Here is a 20,169-nt window from a genome sequence, read left to right as displayed (position 1 = left end):
TCCTAAGGGAGTGTGGACTGGATACCAAGAACCAGATCATCGCTAAGCAATCTAGAAAGAAATCAAGTTTGGGCCTCCACAAAACCCAAGGCAAATCCAGATGCCCTATGATCTACTTCCCTGATGCTTGAGGACCTAACACAACATTCATCACTGCACTTTGGGGCAGAGAGACAGACACAGGACAGTTCAGTAAGCCTAAGGGTACTGCATTGTGTATGCACCCATCTGACCCCACTTCCCACAAGGAAGATGCCTGGCTGTTCACTGTAAAAGGACATACACTCGATCACCCTGTCCAGGAGACGGAGGAACGGGAAAGGCTCACGCAATGCAAACCTATCTGTCATTCTCCCTGCTGGAAAAGCCATAATCTCACCATCGAAAGCCATGAGAATGGAGTGCCTCATCTTTTCCGAAGCCTCTCAGAGAACTGGCTGTCCTTCTCACAAGATTTATCCTCTGCTGCTGCCTGCCACGCTCCCTCTTTGTTTTCCTGAGCATCTGAGTACACCGGCAACAGTAACCCGTTGTCAATCTAACTTCTAACACCTCTACTGCCACTGAACCCCTCCCTCAGCCCTGTTAGAAAATGCAGAGCACCAGACCCATACACAAAACTGATGAGGGAAAAGCCCTGCTTCAAAAGATGGAAGAGCATCCAGCTTCGAGTGATGTTTCCTTCCTGTGCTTGGGTTAGAAAGAGTGTATGATGACCCCAATTTCCAGGGCCTTCACTCATCATAACACAGGTGGTCTTATTCTTCCCTCCTCTCCCTCCACTTCCCCTTGGGGCTTCACCCACTTCAGGTCCCAGGACTCGTGCCCCTCCATTAGGTCTTAGGGCAGGGGTGCTGCCCCAGACCTGGGACCCACCTATTAGAAACATAGGGAGGGGCGCCTGGGTGGCGCAGTCGGTTAAGCGTCCGACTTCAGCCAGGTCACGATCTCGCGGTCCGTGAGTTCGAGCCCCGCGTCAGGCTCTGGGCCGATGGCTCGGAGCCTGGAGCCTGCTTCCGATTCTGTGTCTCCCTCTCTCTCTGCCCCTCCCCCGTTCATGCTCTGTCTCTCTCTCTGTCCCAAAAATAAATTAAAAAAAAAAAAAAGTTGAAAAAAAAAAAGAACAGTTCACCAATGAGAGCTTTTAAAAAAAAAAAAAAAAGAAAGAAACATAGGGAGACTCTGGAACAATGAGCACAGGGGCTGTGAAGCAAACCGAAGTCATCAAGGAGGAAACTTGGGCCCCAAATCTCACACAAAATCAAGTGTTGCCCTCCACTCACTCACAGGCTGGACCGTGGGCCCAGAAGGTCACGACTCACCCAGAGTCACAAGCTGGTCTGTGCAGTCAGGACAACAGCTGAGCACTCACACCCCTGCACACCACATAGCCAAGCATACGCCAAATCTAGACAAGAGTTCTTTCTCACTCTCATTTTCGTTCCATGAACACTTCACCTTCTGCTTTTCCCAGCTGGTAATTCATGACGTAGCCCAGAGAAGAAGCCAAAGGTCAATTCCACAACCAAGCCACGCAGAGACAGAGCAGAGAAAGAAAATAACCCCAGAACCCTGACTGGCAAAGGCACCTAAAGATGATAGGTCACGTTTTAGCCTTTCCATGCTGATCTATGGAACACTTTATAAACTGGTAGATTGAGGTCAACTGTACTTTGCGGCTGAGGAAACAATTCATAGCACTGAACCTGCGGTGGCAGCCACCCCATGCAAAGCCCCACACAACCCAGACAGCAAAGTCACAAGCACTATGAACAAGGAGGAGGAGGGGAGGAAGGCCATGCATGCCACAGGACCCTTCCCAAGATACCCTTTGCCCTGGAGCCACTACATTTGCAAGCACTCTGTGTGGTGTGTTTTCAAGCTGTACCTAACACTCCACCTAATGAGTCTTCAGTTTTTACTCAGTTTTCCCTATTTCATGTCATTTTGTTCTGTGATTGTTTTGTTTTTGCATGTTGCTATTTTGTAATAAAGCCTGTATTTTTCAGCACATCCAATGGAAAACATCTATTTCTTAAGGTTCCCAAAAGGTAAAAAGCCAACTTCATAGGCACTGCCTCCATTTCCTGGCAAGAATTAGAAAACAATGAAATAAATGTACATGGAATAAAAAAGTTAGTACTTACTCACCAAAATCTTCTACAGATAAGAGCTTCCCAACCCAAGAGCAGTGTATATGGCACGGAATATTCTCTAGAGTTATTAAGTAAATTAACTTTACTTTTTTTTTTTACTGTAGAACAAGCACTGAGAATGAACAGGAAAAGGTCCTGGTGTGGTCTTTTGGAGGCAAGAAGGTTCTTAAAGGCAGGGATGTTATGGGAAGGCATGAAAGGTTTGGGAAGGTTTTGGAAGGCAGAGAAAATTCTGAAAGACAAAGAAGGTTCTGGAGGGCAGGAAGGTTCTAGAAGACAGAAATTGTTCTGGAGGCAGGGAAGGTTCCAGGAGGCAGGGAAGATTCTGGAGGGAGGGGAGGTTCTGGAGGGAGGGGAGGTTCTGGAGGGAGGAAATCCGGGGAAAGTTTTGGAGGCAGGGAAGGTTCTGGAAAGCAGCAACACTGTCTTGTTCACGTTTCATACCCAGTGCCCAGTATAGTCCACAGTACATAGCAGGTACTCAATCCATGGTACTGACCAAAGGTTTCCTTACTTGCTTAATTTTATAGTTCAGTGGGAAAACTAGTACTCTTTATTCATAGCGAGAATGAAGAAACCAGACAAGGGATAAATGTCTGAATTTCCCTGAAAATGTCATTTTGTTTGGTTCTGGGCATCAATGTGAGAAACTATGGAGCTATCTCCAAATTCTAATGATGCCACCTTCCTCCAAAGAAAACGGGCTCTTGCTTCTCCCCTGGTGGTTAAGGATCCCAGGACCTCCAACAGCTTTATCCAACCAGAAGCTGAGATGATTCACCGCTGGGTCTCTGTCCCTGCAGGGAGGGTTGCCTGTCTCTGTTGAACCATTTCTCCTAGTGTGCAGCCTCCTGGGGTCCCAACTCTGATGTGGAAGGCACACCAGAGAACCCCTACAGTCCCCCACCAGAACTGGCTGACTTTCCTCTCTTGGATCTCAACCACCAACTCTTCACTCTGATCCTTCTTATATTTCCTACTTTTTGTCCAGGTTCTCTTGTGTTCTCAGTGGATTAGTCAAACGACTCAGTCCACCACCACTGGACACAGAACTCTATCCAAGATCTTTGGCACTGAAATGGCTTTAGCCAGCAAAGCTGAAGCTCATATTGAAACAACAGTTTCTAAATGAAAATGAAAGTTTGATGTATCTCATTCAGCTGACAGTCGCCAGTACAGTAAGTGCGCAAATATGAATTTGTATTCTCTGAATTATCTACATTTTATTCCAACTGAATAAGTGAATCTCACTCCGTGACATTGTCTAGGCTGAAGAATTGTCACTAATTCATTTGGAAATGTTCTTAGGGTGAGAATTTCGATTTTAGAGTGACACACAGTGAACAGTAGCAAGAAAATCTGATGCAGAAATGTACTTCCTGCCCTCACCTTACTTTTATAAAAATTACCTGATAGGACTGAATGACTGTTCCTGCTACAGATAACTTCAACTGAGAACTGACATTCCTTTGTATTTCATTAACATTTTATGCTGACCACCAGAGAAATGGACTAGGGGATGAGAAAGGGAACCTGTGCCCTAGAAATGCAGAAGAGGCCAGATAACATCAAGAAATTTTCAAGATAAGATTATATTGTATTTATAAATTGCTGAAACTGGACCAGGGAACCTTTTCCAGCTCCATAAGCCTGTAATTGTTTTATTTATTCAGCAAAAATTACTGAGTATATATATTGGGATATGTGCCCACATTGATACCAATTCACAACTATGTGTATTTGATATATGGGCTAATTCTGCAGCCTCAAGAGGCCAGTGGCAAACGGCCCTATGAGTTCTGGTGAAGAAGGGTAAACGACCCGCCACTGGTTCTCACGATGCACTGCAGCCCACTGCAATGCATTGTGCCCAGTGATGTGATTTATGGACTAGATGGCCCATTTTAACCAACACAATATGAAACCAGATATTTGAAGGGTTCTTGCAAAGAAATCATACATTGTTAATGACCACACAAACACAGAAAATGGGGTTGCAATGCTGACACTTCTCCCAGCAGAAACTGTCCTTCAGACACCTTCTGAGGTCAAAGGCATAGCAATTTAATTAGACCCAACAAGAAGGCAGCTGAAAAGATTAAAATTCGTTCTTCAGGTTTTTCTAAATGTGGATTTACATATATTATCATCAACAGTGGACACTGTTCTAACTGCATATTGTGCCTTGAGATAGTAGATAATGACAGCCTGAAACCATCAAGATTAAAGACATTTGAAAATTAAGCATCTGGAGATGCCTGGGTGGCTCAGTTAGTTAAGCTTCCGACTCGTGATTTCAGCTGAGGTCATGATCCCAGGGTCATGGGACTGAGCCCCATTTCAGGTTCTATGCTGAGCATGGAGCCTGCTTGAGATTCTTTCTCTCTGCCCCTCTTCCCTGCACACACACGCATTCTCTCTCTCTAAAATAAAAATAAATAAAATTTAAAAATAAAATCCAAGCACCTGAAACGTTACTAATAATTTTGGTGAGTACAGAGAAGTTTTTGTACCTGCAACAATATTTTAATGATTAATAATTACTTTAATGATTACTAATACATCATTCTTTTACATTTATTTTTAAACTTATTTTATTTTTTTTTTTTTTTTAATTTTTTTTTTTTCAACGTTTTTTATTATTTATTTTTGGGACAGAGAGAGACAGAGCATGAACAGGGGAGGTGCAGAGAGAGGGAGACACAGAATCGGAAACAGGCTCCAGGCTCCCAGCCATCAGCCCAGAGCCTGACGCGGGGCTCAAACTCACGGACCGCGAGATCGTGACCTGGCTGAAGTCGGACGCTTAACCGACTGCGCCACCCAGGCGCCCCTAAACTTATTTTATAATAATCATTATTTCAATAGAGTATATGTATAATTTGTAAATACACACACACACATCTCTGTGCAGAGGTGGAGAGGAGAGCATGTGCAGTATGGAGGACAGGTGTGAAGTGGGGGACGTGGGGCCTCATCCACAAGGTTCGGGGAGGTTTCAAACAGAAGACTGACAGGGTCAGATATTCCTTCCTGGTGGTCAGATATTCCTGAACTGGAGGAGAGCAAGACTTCTTTCTATGACACTTTGTGCTGCCATATTTAAGCCCATCTCTTACTCCCCCACACGAAAGCACATGGCCAGGAGCTTCCTCCCAAAACCCTCCATCTACATCAGGTCTTCTCAAGCTCAGCATGGCTGGAATTAGGACCAATTCTTTGTTTCTCTGGGGTTCTCTGGGGTGGGGGCACTCTGTGCACTATAGGACAGTCAGCAGCATCCCTACCTGCACTCTCTAGGGCCCATTGGCATACCTCCCACCCAGCTGGGTCAAGCAAAAGACAGTTGAGACCACAGTTGAGAACCACTGGGTTACATGAAGAAACCCATCACCTGCTTCTGCTCCAGGATGCAAGTTAAAACAACCCTTTGCCCTTTCTTCTGAGAGCGTATTCTTCCTCCCATTCTTCATTTATTTCACACAGCAAAGCAGCATATTTTGATATTCTGGAGGAACTACTACATCAACATAACAATATATCCAGACTTGGGTAGAATCTTTCAAAATAAGGTTTTGATTTTGGAATTAGCCCATTTAATTACAATCTTTGTGAGACATGTTATTTTATGTAAGATTGTCTCTAACAGTCTGGAACATTCTTTTTTTCATAGTGCTTGACTTTAATTTCACCCTGGATATCTGATGTTCTTTCAGAGTTCCTATGAAAAACATGTAATCATGAAACAAATGCTATATATTCTTCAACAGTATTTAGACCAAAATTATCACTTTTTAACATCACTAATAGACTTCTTCATTAATGTACTGATACTGTCCTAAAATGGGTTTAACATCTATATTTCAATCCCTCAAAACCTTTGAAAAATGAGAACAGGCATATCTATATAAATATCCAAATTTTCAGCTTGATTGCACATTTTTATCTTCTCAGAATAGCACTAAATCAAGATGTTCTTTCAGAAATACATTTTACTTCTCAAAGAGACAAAATACATATAACCAAGCAAAATCTAATTTCACTGCTAACATTCAGTAGTCTCTTTGTCCCTTCTACACTTCTCATTTTTTTACTAATAATTATTCATTCCCAGACTGTTATTTTGACATCGTCTTGGTCCATTTTCTTAGACATTTGCTTTCCATACGTGAATTCCATAAGATGGTTTTCAGCACACCAGCAATGTAATTGGCACATTTCTTGTTACTTGATCTGCATGTATGCAATCACATCCTCTATGATAACAGTAAATTAAAATCTACCTTCACTATACATTAGGAAGACACAATCATTAAAAATCATCACAGAAATTAGAAAATTAGATCTCACTTCTTAGGGGACTAAACTAAAAATCTAATCTTTCTTCTGAAAAATAATTTTTCCACTTAAAAAAGGCTTCTTTCTTCAAATGGTCAAAATGCTTCCCTCTGTTTAGACTCTAAGCAATGAAAAATTCATGTAAAAGAGTATTTTCAGGGCACTTGGCTGGCTCAGTCAGTGCAACTCTTGATCTCAGGGTTGGTGAGTTCAAGCCCCACAGTGGGTGTAGATCTTTAAAAAAAAATAGTGGCTCTTGGGCAATCCCTGTCAAAATAACACCAGCATTCTTCACAGAGCTAGAACAAACAATCCTAAAATTTGTATGGAACCAGAAAAGACCCCAAATAGCCAAAGCAATCTTGAAAAAGGAAACCAAAGCTGAAGGCATCACAATCTCAGACTTTAAGTTGTATGACAAAGCTGTAATAATGAAGACGGTATGGTACTGGCACAAAAACAGACACTCAGATCGATGGAACAGAATAGAGAACCAGAAACGGACCCCAAATGTATGGCCAACTAATCTTTGACAAAGCAAGAAAGAATATCCAATGGAATAAAGACAGTCTCTTCAGCAAATGGTGCTGGGAAAACTGGACAGCGACATGCAGAACAATGAACCTGGACCACTTTCTTACACCATACACAAAAATAAACTCAAAATGGATGAAAGACCTAAATGTAAGACAGGAAGCCATCAAAATCCTAGAGGGGAAAGCAGGCAAAAACCACTTTGACCTCGGCAGCAGCAACTTCTTACTCAACACATCTCCATAGGCAAGGAAAACAAAAGCAAAAATGAACTATTGGGACCTCATCAAAATAAAAAGCTTCTGCACAGTGAAGGAAACAATCAGCAAAACTAAAGGCAACTGACAGAATGGGAGAAGATACTTGCAAACGACATATCAGATAAAGGGTTAGTATCCAAAATCTATAAAGAACTTATCAAATTCAACACCCAAAAAACAAATAATCCAGTGAAGAAATGGGCAAAAGACATGAATAGACACTTCTCCAAAAGACATCCAGATGGCCAACCGACACATGAGAAAATGCTCAACATCACTCATCATCAGGGAAATACAAATCAAAACCACAATGAGATACCACCTCACACCTGTCAGAACGGCTAACATTAACAACTCAGGCAACAACAGATGTTGGCGAGGATGCGGAGAAAGAGGATCTCTTTTGCATTGTTGGTGGGAATGCAAGCTGGTGCAGCCACTCTGGAAAACAGTATGGAGGTTCCCCAAAAAATTAAAAATACAACTACCCTATTACCCAGCAATTACACTACTAGGTATTTATCCAAGGAACACAGGCATGCTGTTTCGAAGGGGCACAGGCACCCCAATGTTTATATCAGCACTATCAACAGTAGCCAAAGTATGGAAAGAGTCCAAATTTCCATCAATGGATGAATGAATAAAAAAGATGTAGTATATACATATATATACATATACATATATATATGTATATATATGTATACACACACACACACACACACACACACACAATAGAGTATTACAAGGCAATCCAAAAGAATGCAATCTTGCCATTTGCAACTATATGGATGGAACCAGAGGATATTATGCTAAGCGAAATTAGTCACAGAAAGACAAATATCATATGACTTCACTCTTATGAGGACTTTAAGATCCAGAACAGATGAACATAAGGGAAGGGAAGCAAAAATAAGATAAAAACAGGGAGGGGGACAAAACACAAAAGACTCTTAAATATAGAGAACAAACAGGGTTGCTGGAGGGTGGTGGGAGGGGGGATGGGCTAAGTGGGTAAGGAGCATTAAGGAATCTACTCCTGAAATGATTGTTGCACTATATGGTAAGTAACTTGGATGCAAATTAAAAAATAAATTATTTTTTTAAATAATAAATAGATTGATAAATAAATAAATAAATAAATAAATAAATAAAATAGGGGCGCCTGGGTGGTTCAGTCAGTTAAGCATCTGTCTTTGGCCTAGGTCATTATCTTGCCCTTCCCAAGTTCGAGCCCCACATCAGGCTCTGTGCTGACAGCTCAGATCCTAGAGGCTGTTTCTGATTCTGTGTCTCCCTGTCTCTCTCTGCCCCTCTCTCTCTCTCTCTCAAAAATAAATGAATATTAAAAACAATAAATAAATAAATAAATAAATAAATAATGAAATAAATAAAATAAAAATGAAATAAATTGGGGTGCCCGGGTGGCTCAGTCAGTTAAGCGTCCAACTTCATCTCAGGTCATGATCTCTCAGTTCATGAGTTCGAGCCCCACATCAGGCTCTGTGCTGACAGGTCAGAGCCTGGAGTCTGCTTCAGATTCTGTGTCAGATTCTGTGTCTCCCTCTCTCTCTGCCCCTCATGCTCTGTCCCTCTCTCTCTCAAAAATAAATAAATGCTAAAAAAAATTTTTAATAAAATAAATTTTTTTTAAAGAGTATTCTCTGGGTTTTCAACATCCCCATTTAATGTGCCCTCTTGAAGTACCTGTTTCTTGCCCCAAACCAGACATAAGCAAAGCGAAAACCCAAGGCCTAGTGTGGTCACTCCCAAGGAGAGTGCTCAGTGAACACGTGGAGTAACCAGCAGGTCCATTGTGCCCAAGGACCATGCCAGGCTCCTGCCAGTAGAGGCATTTTAGCCCAAACCCGGTTCTGCAAGAAATGAAAGTCTCTGCAGTTTTGCTCTTGACATCACAGTTTCTCTATTCCAACTCAACTCTGCTGCAAAGCCTCTTTTAAAAAGCATATTCCAGGCCACAAGAATAGAAATAGATATTAATAGGTACTACAGTCTCAGAACATGGAAGTTCTTGCTGGGCGAGCCCCAGAGTGTGCCCCCCACAGCACAAGGGCTTCAAGTGAGGATGCCCCGCCTCCCCTGCCTGCCACCCTGTACACAGCATCCCACTGGCACTTCTGCTTACCCCGTCCCACAGATATCTCTGCCAGGTTTTTTCTGGGGAGTGACGTGCTGCGGACATGAGTCACACAATACAGAAGTTCACCAAGAACAACAAAACACAAGTACACCACCATCCCTTACACATGGGCATAAAAGTTGGTGGTCAACACAGAAACAGCCGGGGCAAGGTGGAAGGCACAGATGGCTCAGATCCTACCGCTCCCCACATTCTACAAACAGTCCAGGGGTCTGCAGAACCCAGGGAACCTCACAAAAACCGTTAGAGCAAGGGGAGAGTGTGTCCTTATCTTTTCCTCTCGGAGAGAGAGGTTGCTGGGAAGAGACAGGTCAACTATGGGGAGCAAACTATGGAATGAGGCCTATATCCAGAGCCTGCAGATCTTCCCTGAGGCACAGGACACAACCCCAAGCACGTCAAAGAGTGCACACGATTCTAACACACCCAACCCACCGGGCTGCCCCTCTCTCCTTGCCATTCCCACAGTCAGGCCAGCCAAACACTGAGCCACAAGAACCATCCCCTGCAACAGCAGCTCAGAAGGCCAGCAACAGGCCACAGAGTGACCAAGCTTTGGGAGAGCGGAAGAGTGGCACGCAGAGGCACAGTGACAAGCAGAAAAGGACAAACTATAGTGACTGCTGCACACCAACAAGGCAGGGTCTGGAGGTCACCGCCCCCTCCCTACAAAGGAGGACTTGGTCCTGTCGGGCCCACACACCCAGAGCCCCAAATCAGAAAGTCTGAGCCCAGGCCCACAGTGAGAGATGCTAACAGTCAGACCTCCTGAAGGCAGTTACCCCACCCCTTCTGACGCTACCATCATGGACACCGCAGTCTTTTCTGAAAGGGCACAGTTGCCCAGCATGTGCATGTTCTCACACCCCAAAGTCCTCAGGCAAACGGCATGGAAGGTAGTGGATTTGGGAGTCCTGCCTGGGGGTTAAAAGAATGTTTCCCTCACTCAGCCCTCACTCGGGGTGCGGAGGGTGCTATCCGTGTCATGCCCTCACAGTGATGTGCTGTCTTCTGTGTCAGGCTGTGGAAGACAGACGTGCACAGCACTGTTGGGTCCCAGGTGCAGCCAATGCTGTGTGTGATCCTCAACACTTTTACAAGAGTATGTGTGTCCTTTGGACTCTATCATCAGGTATTTTTCATGCCTCAGTGACAAGACAAAAATCCAGACACCTAAAAACACTGCAACCTAGAGACATCAAATACACTAAAAAAGGGCTCTGATTTTTGCATTTATCAAATATTACATAAGACTCCAAAAGAAAATGCTTAGTGTATCTGAAAAAGAGTATGTCCTATCTCTTTATTACACTTCCCACTCATACATGTAATAAACGTGCATAACTATTTTTAAGTCCAATTTCTTTTATTCAAGGGCTTTAATCTCTTTGAAGGGATGAAGTGAAATAAATCCAGACGGTGCTCTCACCATTAATTATTCTCATTACAACATAATTAGGTCTGCATCCTAATTATGTATAACTATTTTTAAATATGCTTATCAAAAAACATGAATAATATTACTATTTAAAATGTAATGGTAATGCTTTTAGCAAAAATCTCAATAGTCAATTTGGCTGAGACTTGGACTCACTAAAATAGTAATATTTTCAATAATAACAACATTCCACCCTATCTGGCCACCGAACTCCCACATTAACTGGAAAAAAATGGAGCTTCCAGGAGTGTAACAACCAGGACTACCATTACCAAAGACTCTCCACCATCTCATATAATCCTCTCAAAAACATGAAGAATTTGGTACTTTGCTCATGGTTTAAATTCAAAAAGATTACAGGTAAAGTCCTTTCATTTTCCTTGACTTCTAATAGGAGGATAAGCGCAAACTGTAAAGATTAAGTGATTGGAGAGAGAAGGCAATCTCTCTGTCAACATGCTGCACAGAAACAGTATCTTTTGCCATCCAATTTGTGTTCCAGACCCATATCCACTCATTCCCTACCGTGCTTTCAGAAATCACCTACAGGATCTGGTTTTTTTTCCATGTTTATTATTTCATGGAATCAAGGACCACAACACCCTGGTGAAGCAGGGAGAGCGCATGGGAAGGAGCTTATAATCTCATCTGTGTGCTGCTCATTGACAACACTTAAATCAGATGGAAGATTGGTGACCTATTTTCAGGCAAAAACATAGAAGATGATTGAAGAAGTCCTCAAGTATATTTTGGTGAAAGCAGATGTGCCTTTGCAGGACAGAACATGCCTTGAGGTAGGAAGGTGGGTAGATGGCAGTCCATGCTGCTTCCTCACCCCATTTCCCATTCCCAGCCCACCACTGAGAAATCAAGCTTTCACTGTATGCCTCATCTGCTGCCATTATAATACCAGCTATCACAGAATATACAAAGCACTGAATTGGCTTCAAGCCCTACAACAGGTTAATTACTGCTTTGAACTGGATTAAAGCCACAACTCCAAATGGAAAAAGCATCAGCCTTCACGGCCAATTTTATTGGCTGCTCTGTCCAATTACAAGTTGACTATATTTTGCTGTTGGAATCAGAACCAACTTGCACCATTAATATAAAGTCCTTTTCCCTTTGGAAACCAGGTCAGCCCTTCTTCTGAAAATTCCTTCCACCAAACAAACTATTTCCAAACATCTTTTGTACTGTATGTAGGACATTGCATCAGAAGCCAAAATGGACCTTCAGAACACACAGTGACACAGAATGCCCATGTCATGTGAGGGGAAGTTTCACTCTTTCCTCTACCAAATGCCTCAGAAAATAATAAGTGACTAGAATGAGCCATCCCTTTGCTTGTTTGCCACTCTAAATGCCAAGCTTAGACCAAATATACTCTTGAAATTTTCTTGTGAGAGTAATCCCTCCTTCATTCCTTACTCTGAAGTGGGCTTTTTCTTCCAACAGGTCTGAAATGAGAGCTAGTGTCTTTGATGTTTGTATTATCACACTTAAAAATCTCATGGAAGCACAGAAGCATTCTGAACGGAGTGTTTATGAACACAGTAAGCCATGAATTCCACAGTGGCACCTGCATTCCTGCCATGAGGTAAGGCTAAAGGTGTCCAAAAGCAAGTTATCCATTTCCAAACATCAAGATTCACTCAGAGAGGCTAACCAAATAACTGAGTCTGAGACCCAGAACAAAACCCAACTCAGAAAATCAACATTCCCTGCCACAGACCAAAGAGCATTTTCAAATTCTCTCTGAAACAGGCCTGTCGAGCCTAGAGGTTCTGAAGCTCCTTAGGGAAAGGCAACCTGACAAGTGAAAATCACCTCTGTCCCTGTAGTAGTAACAGGAAGACATCCCTGTTCTTGTGGGGTTGCAGAGACATGTTCTAACAGTGCATAGATTCCTTCTGCTGGGACCTGCAGCCTACAGAGCTATCCCTGCCCCATCCTGGGGTCACCTGCTGGAGAGAAAAGGAGACTCTGAAGACCAGAGACCTAGGACCCAATCCCAGCACTGACTATCTTATAGCACTCTTCTTAAGCACTCAAAGCCTCAGTCTTTCCATCTGAGAAATGGAGATATAAATGCTCGCCTTGCAGGGAGTTCATGTAACCACACGTAGAGTCTTCCAAGAGTTGACAGGGGCTCAGGGGACAGGGTAGGCTATCACTACAAATGGAGAGCACAGGGCAATGTTTGGGACAAGGAACTATTCTATTACCTGTCATGAGAATCTATACCTAGGATGATGTACCAAAATAAAAAACTCAGTCTTACTGTATGATTAATTTTTAATTAAATTTAATAAAGAGACACTGCCCCTATCTGTTTTACGAATATTCTCTTCCTGCCTGTTGAACTGCCCTCCCAGAAACCATTTCTAGTCCCATATACTGGGAGTGTCCTTGTGTTTTCTGAACCACAGTCAGTAGGATTGGAAGGAACAGATGAAAACAAAATTAACTAAAACACCCTGTTATCCACCTCCACACTGGACAGTTAACACCAAGCGATCGTCACAAAACCCTGAACAACTTCCTTATTTCTTCACACCACATACACAAGGGCCATTTTAAAGATAGGATCCTGATGTTCCACACATCAACACCTCTAGTCCAAAGTTCAGTGCCTTACACCTACAGGGGAGTCATCCACTTATCAGCACAGAAGCCAACTAACAAACAAAAAAGTCACTTAATATGTGAACATAAGTGTTTCCAGGAGAACCGCACCCCTTTTCACTTCCTGCCTATGTATTTAAATAGTGGTTGTGGCAGAGTCGTTGGAGATAGCACAAATTAAAGGAAAAAGCTTCCTTCTTCCCCCCACAAACTGTTTCCAGCCAGCAGAAAAGTGCACTGATTATTTTCGGCTTCTTGGGTTTTCTCGGCCCCTATCAACCAAGATTAAAAACTTAAGTCCAGCTGGGTCCATATTCATGAAGGTCAATTTAGACTAATGTGGAAACAGCTGCCAGGTGCTTTTATCTGGAGCAGAGAGTTATCAGCCATGAATTCAGCTGTTTGTTTTCTCAAGAAATGGAACATCTTGTCAGTAGAGATAAGACAGGTTCTTGGTTAACCGAGCCTCACTGGGCCTGCATTTGCTGGGATAAATCTAGATTCAAATCCTTTCTGCCCATTTCTTAAGTTGTTTGTTTGTTTGTTTGTTTGTTTGTTTGTTTGTTTGTTTTGGGGGGGTTGTTTGTTTGCCTCTCCACACATCAAGAATCCTTAAACTAGCAGTATTTACACATACCTAGGCATTTAAATATATGCCACTCAAAGCCAGAGGATTATTTTTTTTTTTTTTGGTCACAGTTACATTCAGTTACAAACACCTTTTCATAAGGAATTTTGAAATTCTAAGGTAATGCTCCAGGAGATCATGGTAATAGAAACCTTTCTTAATAAGATCAAGTATAAGGACAGCTCAGCTAACTCCATCCCTCCTTCAAACTTCCCCTCTTCCTGAACCCATATTCCTCACTTAAAAAATAAAATAAAATAAAATAAAATAAAATAAAATAAAATAAAGGGTGAATAACTGCATTCACAAATTAGGTAATACTGCCTGCCTACATAAAAAAAAAAAAAAAAAAAACAGCAACAACAAAAGAAACTCAGAAATGCAGAATTATCATGTAAAAGAAACAATGACCACTATAGAACTCATCAAGACATCACCCTGGGTGATCATCCTGGTTGCTTTTCTCAGCCTGACTGCAGATTCACCACACTGCTATTGCCCTTGCACACAGGAAGCCAGGAACCCAAGGAGTCTGCACATTTCATGGCATACCGAAATTCCTGGCACACAACCACGATGGGACCCAACACCACCGCAGAGGAAGGCAGAAAGCAGACTATGCAAAATTTAGCACACCTCCTACACCTATTTGGTGGGCACAACTGAGGATGATCTTGATAACCAGGTACAAAAACAGATCGGCTTTTAAAAGAGCTGCAAGATGTTGAGAAGCAGAACGAAGCTTAGCACCAAGAGGAAGCCATCTAAAAACCTTTTTTATTCCCCACACATTCCTTCTGAGTCTGACACATTTAACTGCCATCTCTGGACACAGGAGACAGCAGCGCCACAGTTCCACCCAATGCATCTGGTTTCATGGATAAGCCCACTGTCACCTCCCTTCCATAGAAGCCCAGAGTTTTGCATGCACCCCCATCCTTCTGCATGGGGACATCAGCACCTGATGCTGAAGGAGCCAGAACAGGGGGCAGGAGACAGGCAAAGAAAGGCTCACAGCCTGAGAGGGGGTAGCAGGGTTTTTGCTCTAGGGGAAGGGCAGGCTGCTCGTTACCATGCACCCAACAAAATCAAGAGCTATGGACCCTAAGAAGCAAAGATGGACGTGTGCTTTTGTGGCAGAAAGGATGCTTTGATTTAAAAATAAACAATCACGCCATCTAGTTCACAAAACAAGCCGACTCCTGCTCCTGGCTGCTGTCTCCTCAGTTCCATGTGGGCTCACTGGTGAATTAAAAACATGTGTGGGCAAATCAGGAAACAAAAAACAAGGAAGGAAAATAAACACTCACCTATCTCAGAGCTAGGTGAACGGGCTAGCTTTGACTTTCAGATTCTCCAAGCCAAATTTTCATGAAAGGTTGACTCTGTCCTTTGGCAAATAAAATTCGTATTTCTTTAGCAAAAGAAAGGCCTTTTATATGATTGCCCTTAAATGTGGGGGCTATTTGAGCAGGCTCACAAACTGGCCTCCCTATAACTAAAAATAGCTTAAAGACAAGCACCTTGCAGTCAAATCAGATTCATATAGTACTGAGCACACGAACAAAAGGATGTCCTGAAATCACAAAGAAAGGCAAAGGGAGGGAGCAAAGGAAAATCCAAAGACAGGACTAGATGAAGAAAACAAAATTACTAAACCATCCTGGACAATGCTGCCTGATGCAGCAATGGTATTTTGACTAGAAACAAAGTTGAATCATATCATGGATGGGGGTGCCATTATTCCCTCCCTGTTCAGCTCTGATACTAGCGTCAAAAATAATGGGAAACTATGTGTCATAAAGGAGCCTTTGGAACCAGAAAGACATGGAGAGAACAGGTGGTGACAGGGCAGGAAGCTAAAGTGATTAAGGGGAAAGGGTACCCTTGAAGAAAGGGAAAGGTGAGACATCCACTGCCATTGGGATGCTGCCAACAGCTGCTGTGAAAATACGGTGGTTTCATGGAATGTGGCTCAGAACAAGGAGATACTGGTACCTTTGTTGACTCTGGTTTTCATTAAGAACTCCTTCACTGACTAAATCTGAACAGGCCCCTGGCTCAGTCAAGGCAGTCTATACAGAAAGAACTGGTCTTAGGTCTTGGTAGTATCAGAGTCATTCTAACCTACTTTATGATACCAGCAAGGAGAAAAACTCAGATCTCCTTGAGCTGTGTTCTTTAGACAACAACCTGAGCTAAGTAAGAAGAATACAAGTGACATGGCTAGGGCCGAAACTAAGGTCTCTAGGTGATCGTACATTGTGCATCATTATTTGGAACAACGTGCGACCAAATATCAAACAAGATCCCAATGGTTGAGAAAGAGAAAGATGGCAGCATATACCTTTCATAGGTGACCCCGGTTCTCCCTGCACTTTCTGAAGACTGGGTACTTGAACTCTGAGAATATGGCAGCAGCATTCTGGGTGAGGACAGGGTAGGGATAGAAGGCTGGCGGGCAGGATGTAGGGAGCTTATATAGGTAGACAAGGCTACATGCTATTCCAGATTGGGCCCCCAGATAAGAAGACCACACTTACGTCTCGTTATCTGTAGACACTGCCAAGCAATTTCCAGGTTAATGCACCTGGAATCCTTGAGCCTGTCTGAGTGATTCTGGGCCCCTAACGCCCCACATAAAGACCATCCACTATCCAGGAGGTGTAAACAGAGGAGAAATGAGGCACCCTTTTTTAATAGGATTCAACTTTATCGTCGAAATATCATCGCTTTGTCAGGCAGTATTGTCCAGGACAGCGCGGTGATTTTCTTCTCTTCATACCCTTCCATTTTTGGGTTTTCCTTTGCTCCCTCTGTCAGCCACTTCTTCCTTCTGTGACTTAGGCAAAATGCTAGGAACCGGCAATTGTAATGGAAAGAGAGTAGTCCAGGACCAGCCTCCCACTCAGCCCGTAGAAACTGCCTTCCCTAGAGCAACATCAGCTGACCCTGGGTCCCCCTGACCTGCAGGGCTGCATCTGGCCAGCTGAGCGAACAGCTCTCACTGGAGGCGGTAGGCCTGTAGACGGGTCCACGGCTCAACCCTCATCACCAGTTTGAGGCAAGGTCCTGGAGATCTAGGCAGAGCGGGCCAGGCCCCCAGGCCTTCCCAAGCTTGTCCCTACCTAACAAGAAGGACTATCTGTGCGTGGTGACTTGGATAGCAGCACCCCGGGATGTGGGCACCGGTCACACCCCTCCACCCCAGGCGCGAGGACCTCCCTTCAAATCACCGGCTGTCCCTCTAACTGGGTCGCGGTCTGCAGTAGCCAGGAATCTGGGGAGACTGGCCTCTCCGTGCCACCTCTTTGTTCGGGGTTCCAGAAGGGCCCAGGCCAGGGGCGGAGGAGGCCAGGTGGCCAAGCGACCCCCCGGCACCGCCCAGGACAGGTTTCTGCCCTCCCTTTGGACACCTAGCAACCCCCCCCCCCCCCCATTATCTAGTCTGCTGCGCTGGGCCATCCGGGCCTTGAAGCTTTAAGGTGAGTCTCCTCCACCGAAGGGCCGGCGCGGAGGGAGGCGCGGAGGGGGGCGCGGGGCCCAGCACGTTTCCTGGGTAAACACGGCGAAAGGCGATCTCACGGAGGCGGACCCCGGCCGCGGAAGGAAAATGTCCGTCTGCCGAGAGGCGGCTGCTAGCGGACTTCACGTGCTGACCGCGCAGGCAGGAGTCCGAGGCGCGGGTGCGAGGGGCGCCGCGGCGCGCCTCCCCGTCGCCCCAGCCCTACAGCCTCACGCACGCACGCACGCACGGGACGCCCCGTCGCCGGGGCCGCCCTGAGCCGGAGTCCTGGGCGGGGAGGAGGGGCGCCCGGGAGGAAACTGAGGCAGGGTGCGAATCCTGCCTGGCCCTGCGGCGAGGACAGAGAGGCACCCGGGGGAGAGCAGGGACCCCGCGAGGCACCGCGCCCGGACCCCGCCCCGCACTCACCGAGAAGCCCCTCCCCCCCTGGCGCACCGACAAACCTCCTCTCTGCCCCCGTCACTCCCTGAGAAGACCCCCTCACACACCGGGCAGCCCCCCACCCCCGCCCCCTCACACACCCGGAAACCCCTCACCCCCGCCCCCTCACACACCGGGCAGACCCCCCCCACCCCCGCCCCCTCACACACCCGGAAGCCCCCCGCCCCCTCACACACCGGGCAGCCCCCCCCGCCCCCGCCCCCGCCCCCTCACACACCCGGAAGCCCCCCCGCCCCCGCCCCCTCACACACCCGGAAGCCCCCCGCCCCCGCCCCCTCACACACCCGGAAGCCCCCCCGCCCCCGCCCCCTCACACACCCGGAAGCCCCCCCGCCCCCTCACACACCGGGCAGCCCCCCCGCCCCCGCCCCCTCACACACCCGGAAACCCCTCACCCCCGCCCCCTCACACACCGGGCAGCCCCCCCCCCCGCCCCCGCCCCCTCACACACCGGGCAGACCCCCCACCCCCACCCCCCACACACCCGAGAGCCCCCACCCCCGCCCCCTCACACAGCGGGCAGCCCCCCCACCCCCACACACCCGGAAGCCCCCACCCCCTCCCCCTCACACACCAGGCAGCCCCTCCACCCCCGCCCCCTCACACACCGGGAAGCTCCCCCTGCCCCCTCACACCGGGAAGCCCCCCACCCCCTCCCCCTCACACACCGAGAAGCACCCCCCTCCCCCAAACATACCCGGAAGTCCCCCACCCCCGCCCCCTCACTCGCCGAGAAGCCCCCTCCCCCCCGCCCACCTCATTCACCGGGAAGCCCCCCTCCCCCAGCCCCTCCCCCTTCCTCGCCGAGAAGCCCCCTCCCCCTGCCCCTCATATTCACCGCGAAGCCCCCTCCCCTCGCCCCCAAAATCATCGAGCAACCCCACCCCCGCCCTCTCCCTTCCTCAGGCGCCCTCTCCTCCCCCGACACCCCCCTCCCCACTCACCGAGAAGCCCCGGAAGCTGCCGGGCGCGGGGCGCGGGCGCGGTACGCGGCGGCGGCAGCAGCAGCAGCAGCAGGAGCGCGAGCAGCGGCCCCATGTCGGCGGCCGGGCGAGCGGCGCTCAGTCCATGGCGGCGCGGCGGGGGCGGCGGGACCGACTCTGGCGAGCACCGCTCCTCCCCGCGCTGCCCGCGCCCGCCGCCGCTTCAGCACCGGACAGCGCCTCCGGCCCCGCCCACACCCAGGCCCCGCCCAGCCGCGCGCCCGCCGGCCCCGCCCACGGCGCCCCCCACCCCCACCCCCGGCCCGCCCCACCTGCCGGCGCGCGGCCGCCCCAGCGCGCCCCCGTCCCATCCTTGTGGCTCCGCCCTCCCCCAGGGGGCTGGGGTGAGCCGAGCGCCCCCAGTCCTCGCCCGGCCCGGGGGTCCCGGGTCCCCCGTGGTCGCACTGGCCCGCCCGGGACGTGGCCCTCTGGCCGCGGGGAGTTAGCCCTCCCTTTTGGCCAGGCGGGGGAAAGGCCCGACCCTTTTTGCTCAGACCCCGGGCAGGGCGCCCACCCGCGTGGTCCCACGCGGCGTCCGTGAGCACGCGGGGCCGGCGGCCATTGACTTGGGGCTGAGTCCGCCCAGGAGCCGATCGCCGCCTCTTAGTTTTATTTAATTTTAATGTGACCAGACGTGTTGTGGATCCATCAGAAGGGGGCCCAGAGCGGGGGAGTGGGGGGGTGTGAAAGTGTGGGAGGTCCTCAGCCTGAGGAAGAGGAAACTGTGGGAGCCCAGCCTGGAGGATCAGCGCCTTCCGAGTTCCGAATTCTACGCGGCGAGATCAGGATCCACGGTGCGGACGCGGCCCTGGTGTCCCTCCCTGGCCACTGTCCAGGGGTCCGCGGGGGGCCCTGGGGACCTTGCGGACCTCTCAGGGAGACTTCTTCCTAAAAAGCAGGGTATGGCTGCAGGGGTCCTGGGCCAGGGGCGTTCGAGGAATCAATCGGAGCTGTGTGAGAGAGAATGCAGGCTCTGAGTGTAAGTGTGTCCATCCCCTCGGCCCCTCGCCTGCTTCATTCAGCATTGGGCGGTGGCCTGGCCTCACCCCTGTGGGTCCGGCTGCCCTAGATGAAGTCTG

General features: G+C 47.4%; 1 protein-coding gene across 4 annotated transcripts in view; it reads right to left on the bottom strand.

Moving 5' to 3' along the window:
- The window catches only part of PTPRN2 (protein tyrosine phosphatase receptor type N2), an 831,667-nt gene extending 812,375 nt beyond the window's left edge, over positions 1–19,292 (bottom strand). For 2 of the 4 annotated variants that reach the window (XM_058723627.1, XM_058723630.1), the window contains exon 1: positions 19,052–19,291. In XM_058723627.1, the coding sequence (XP_058579610.1) occupies positions 19,052–19,145 (94 nt within the window). In that variant the 5' untranslated portion in view covers positions 19,146–19,291. Of the gene's footprint in view, positions 1–19,051 lie in introns of all 4 variants that reach the window. The other 2 variants (XM_058723632.1, XM_058723631.1) reach the window with 2 other exon arrangements.
- Positions 19,293–20,169: the final 877 nt, after the last annotated feature.

The sequence above is a fragment of the Neofelis nebulosa genome, chromosome 4 (assembly GCF_028018385.1).
Source record: "Neofelis nebulosa isolate mNeoNeb1 chromosome 4, mNeoNeb1.pri, whole genome shotgun sequence".
Lineage (NCBI taxonomy): Eukaryota > Metazoa > Chordata > Mammalia > Carnivora > Felidae > Neofelis > Neofelis nebulosa.
This window is presented reverse-complemented; position numbering and strand designations above follow the sequence as displayed.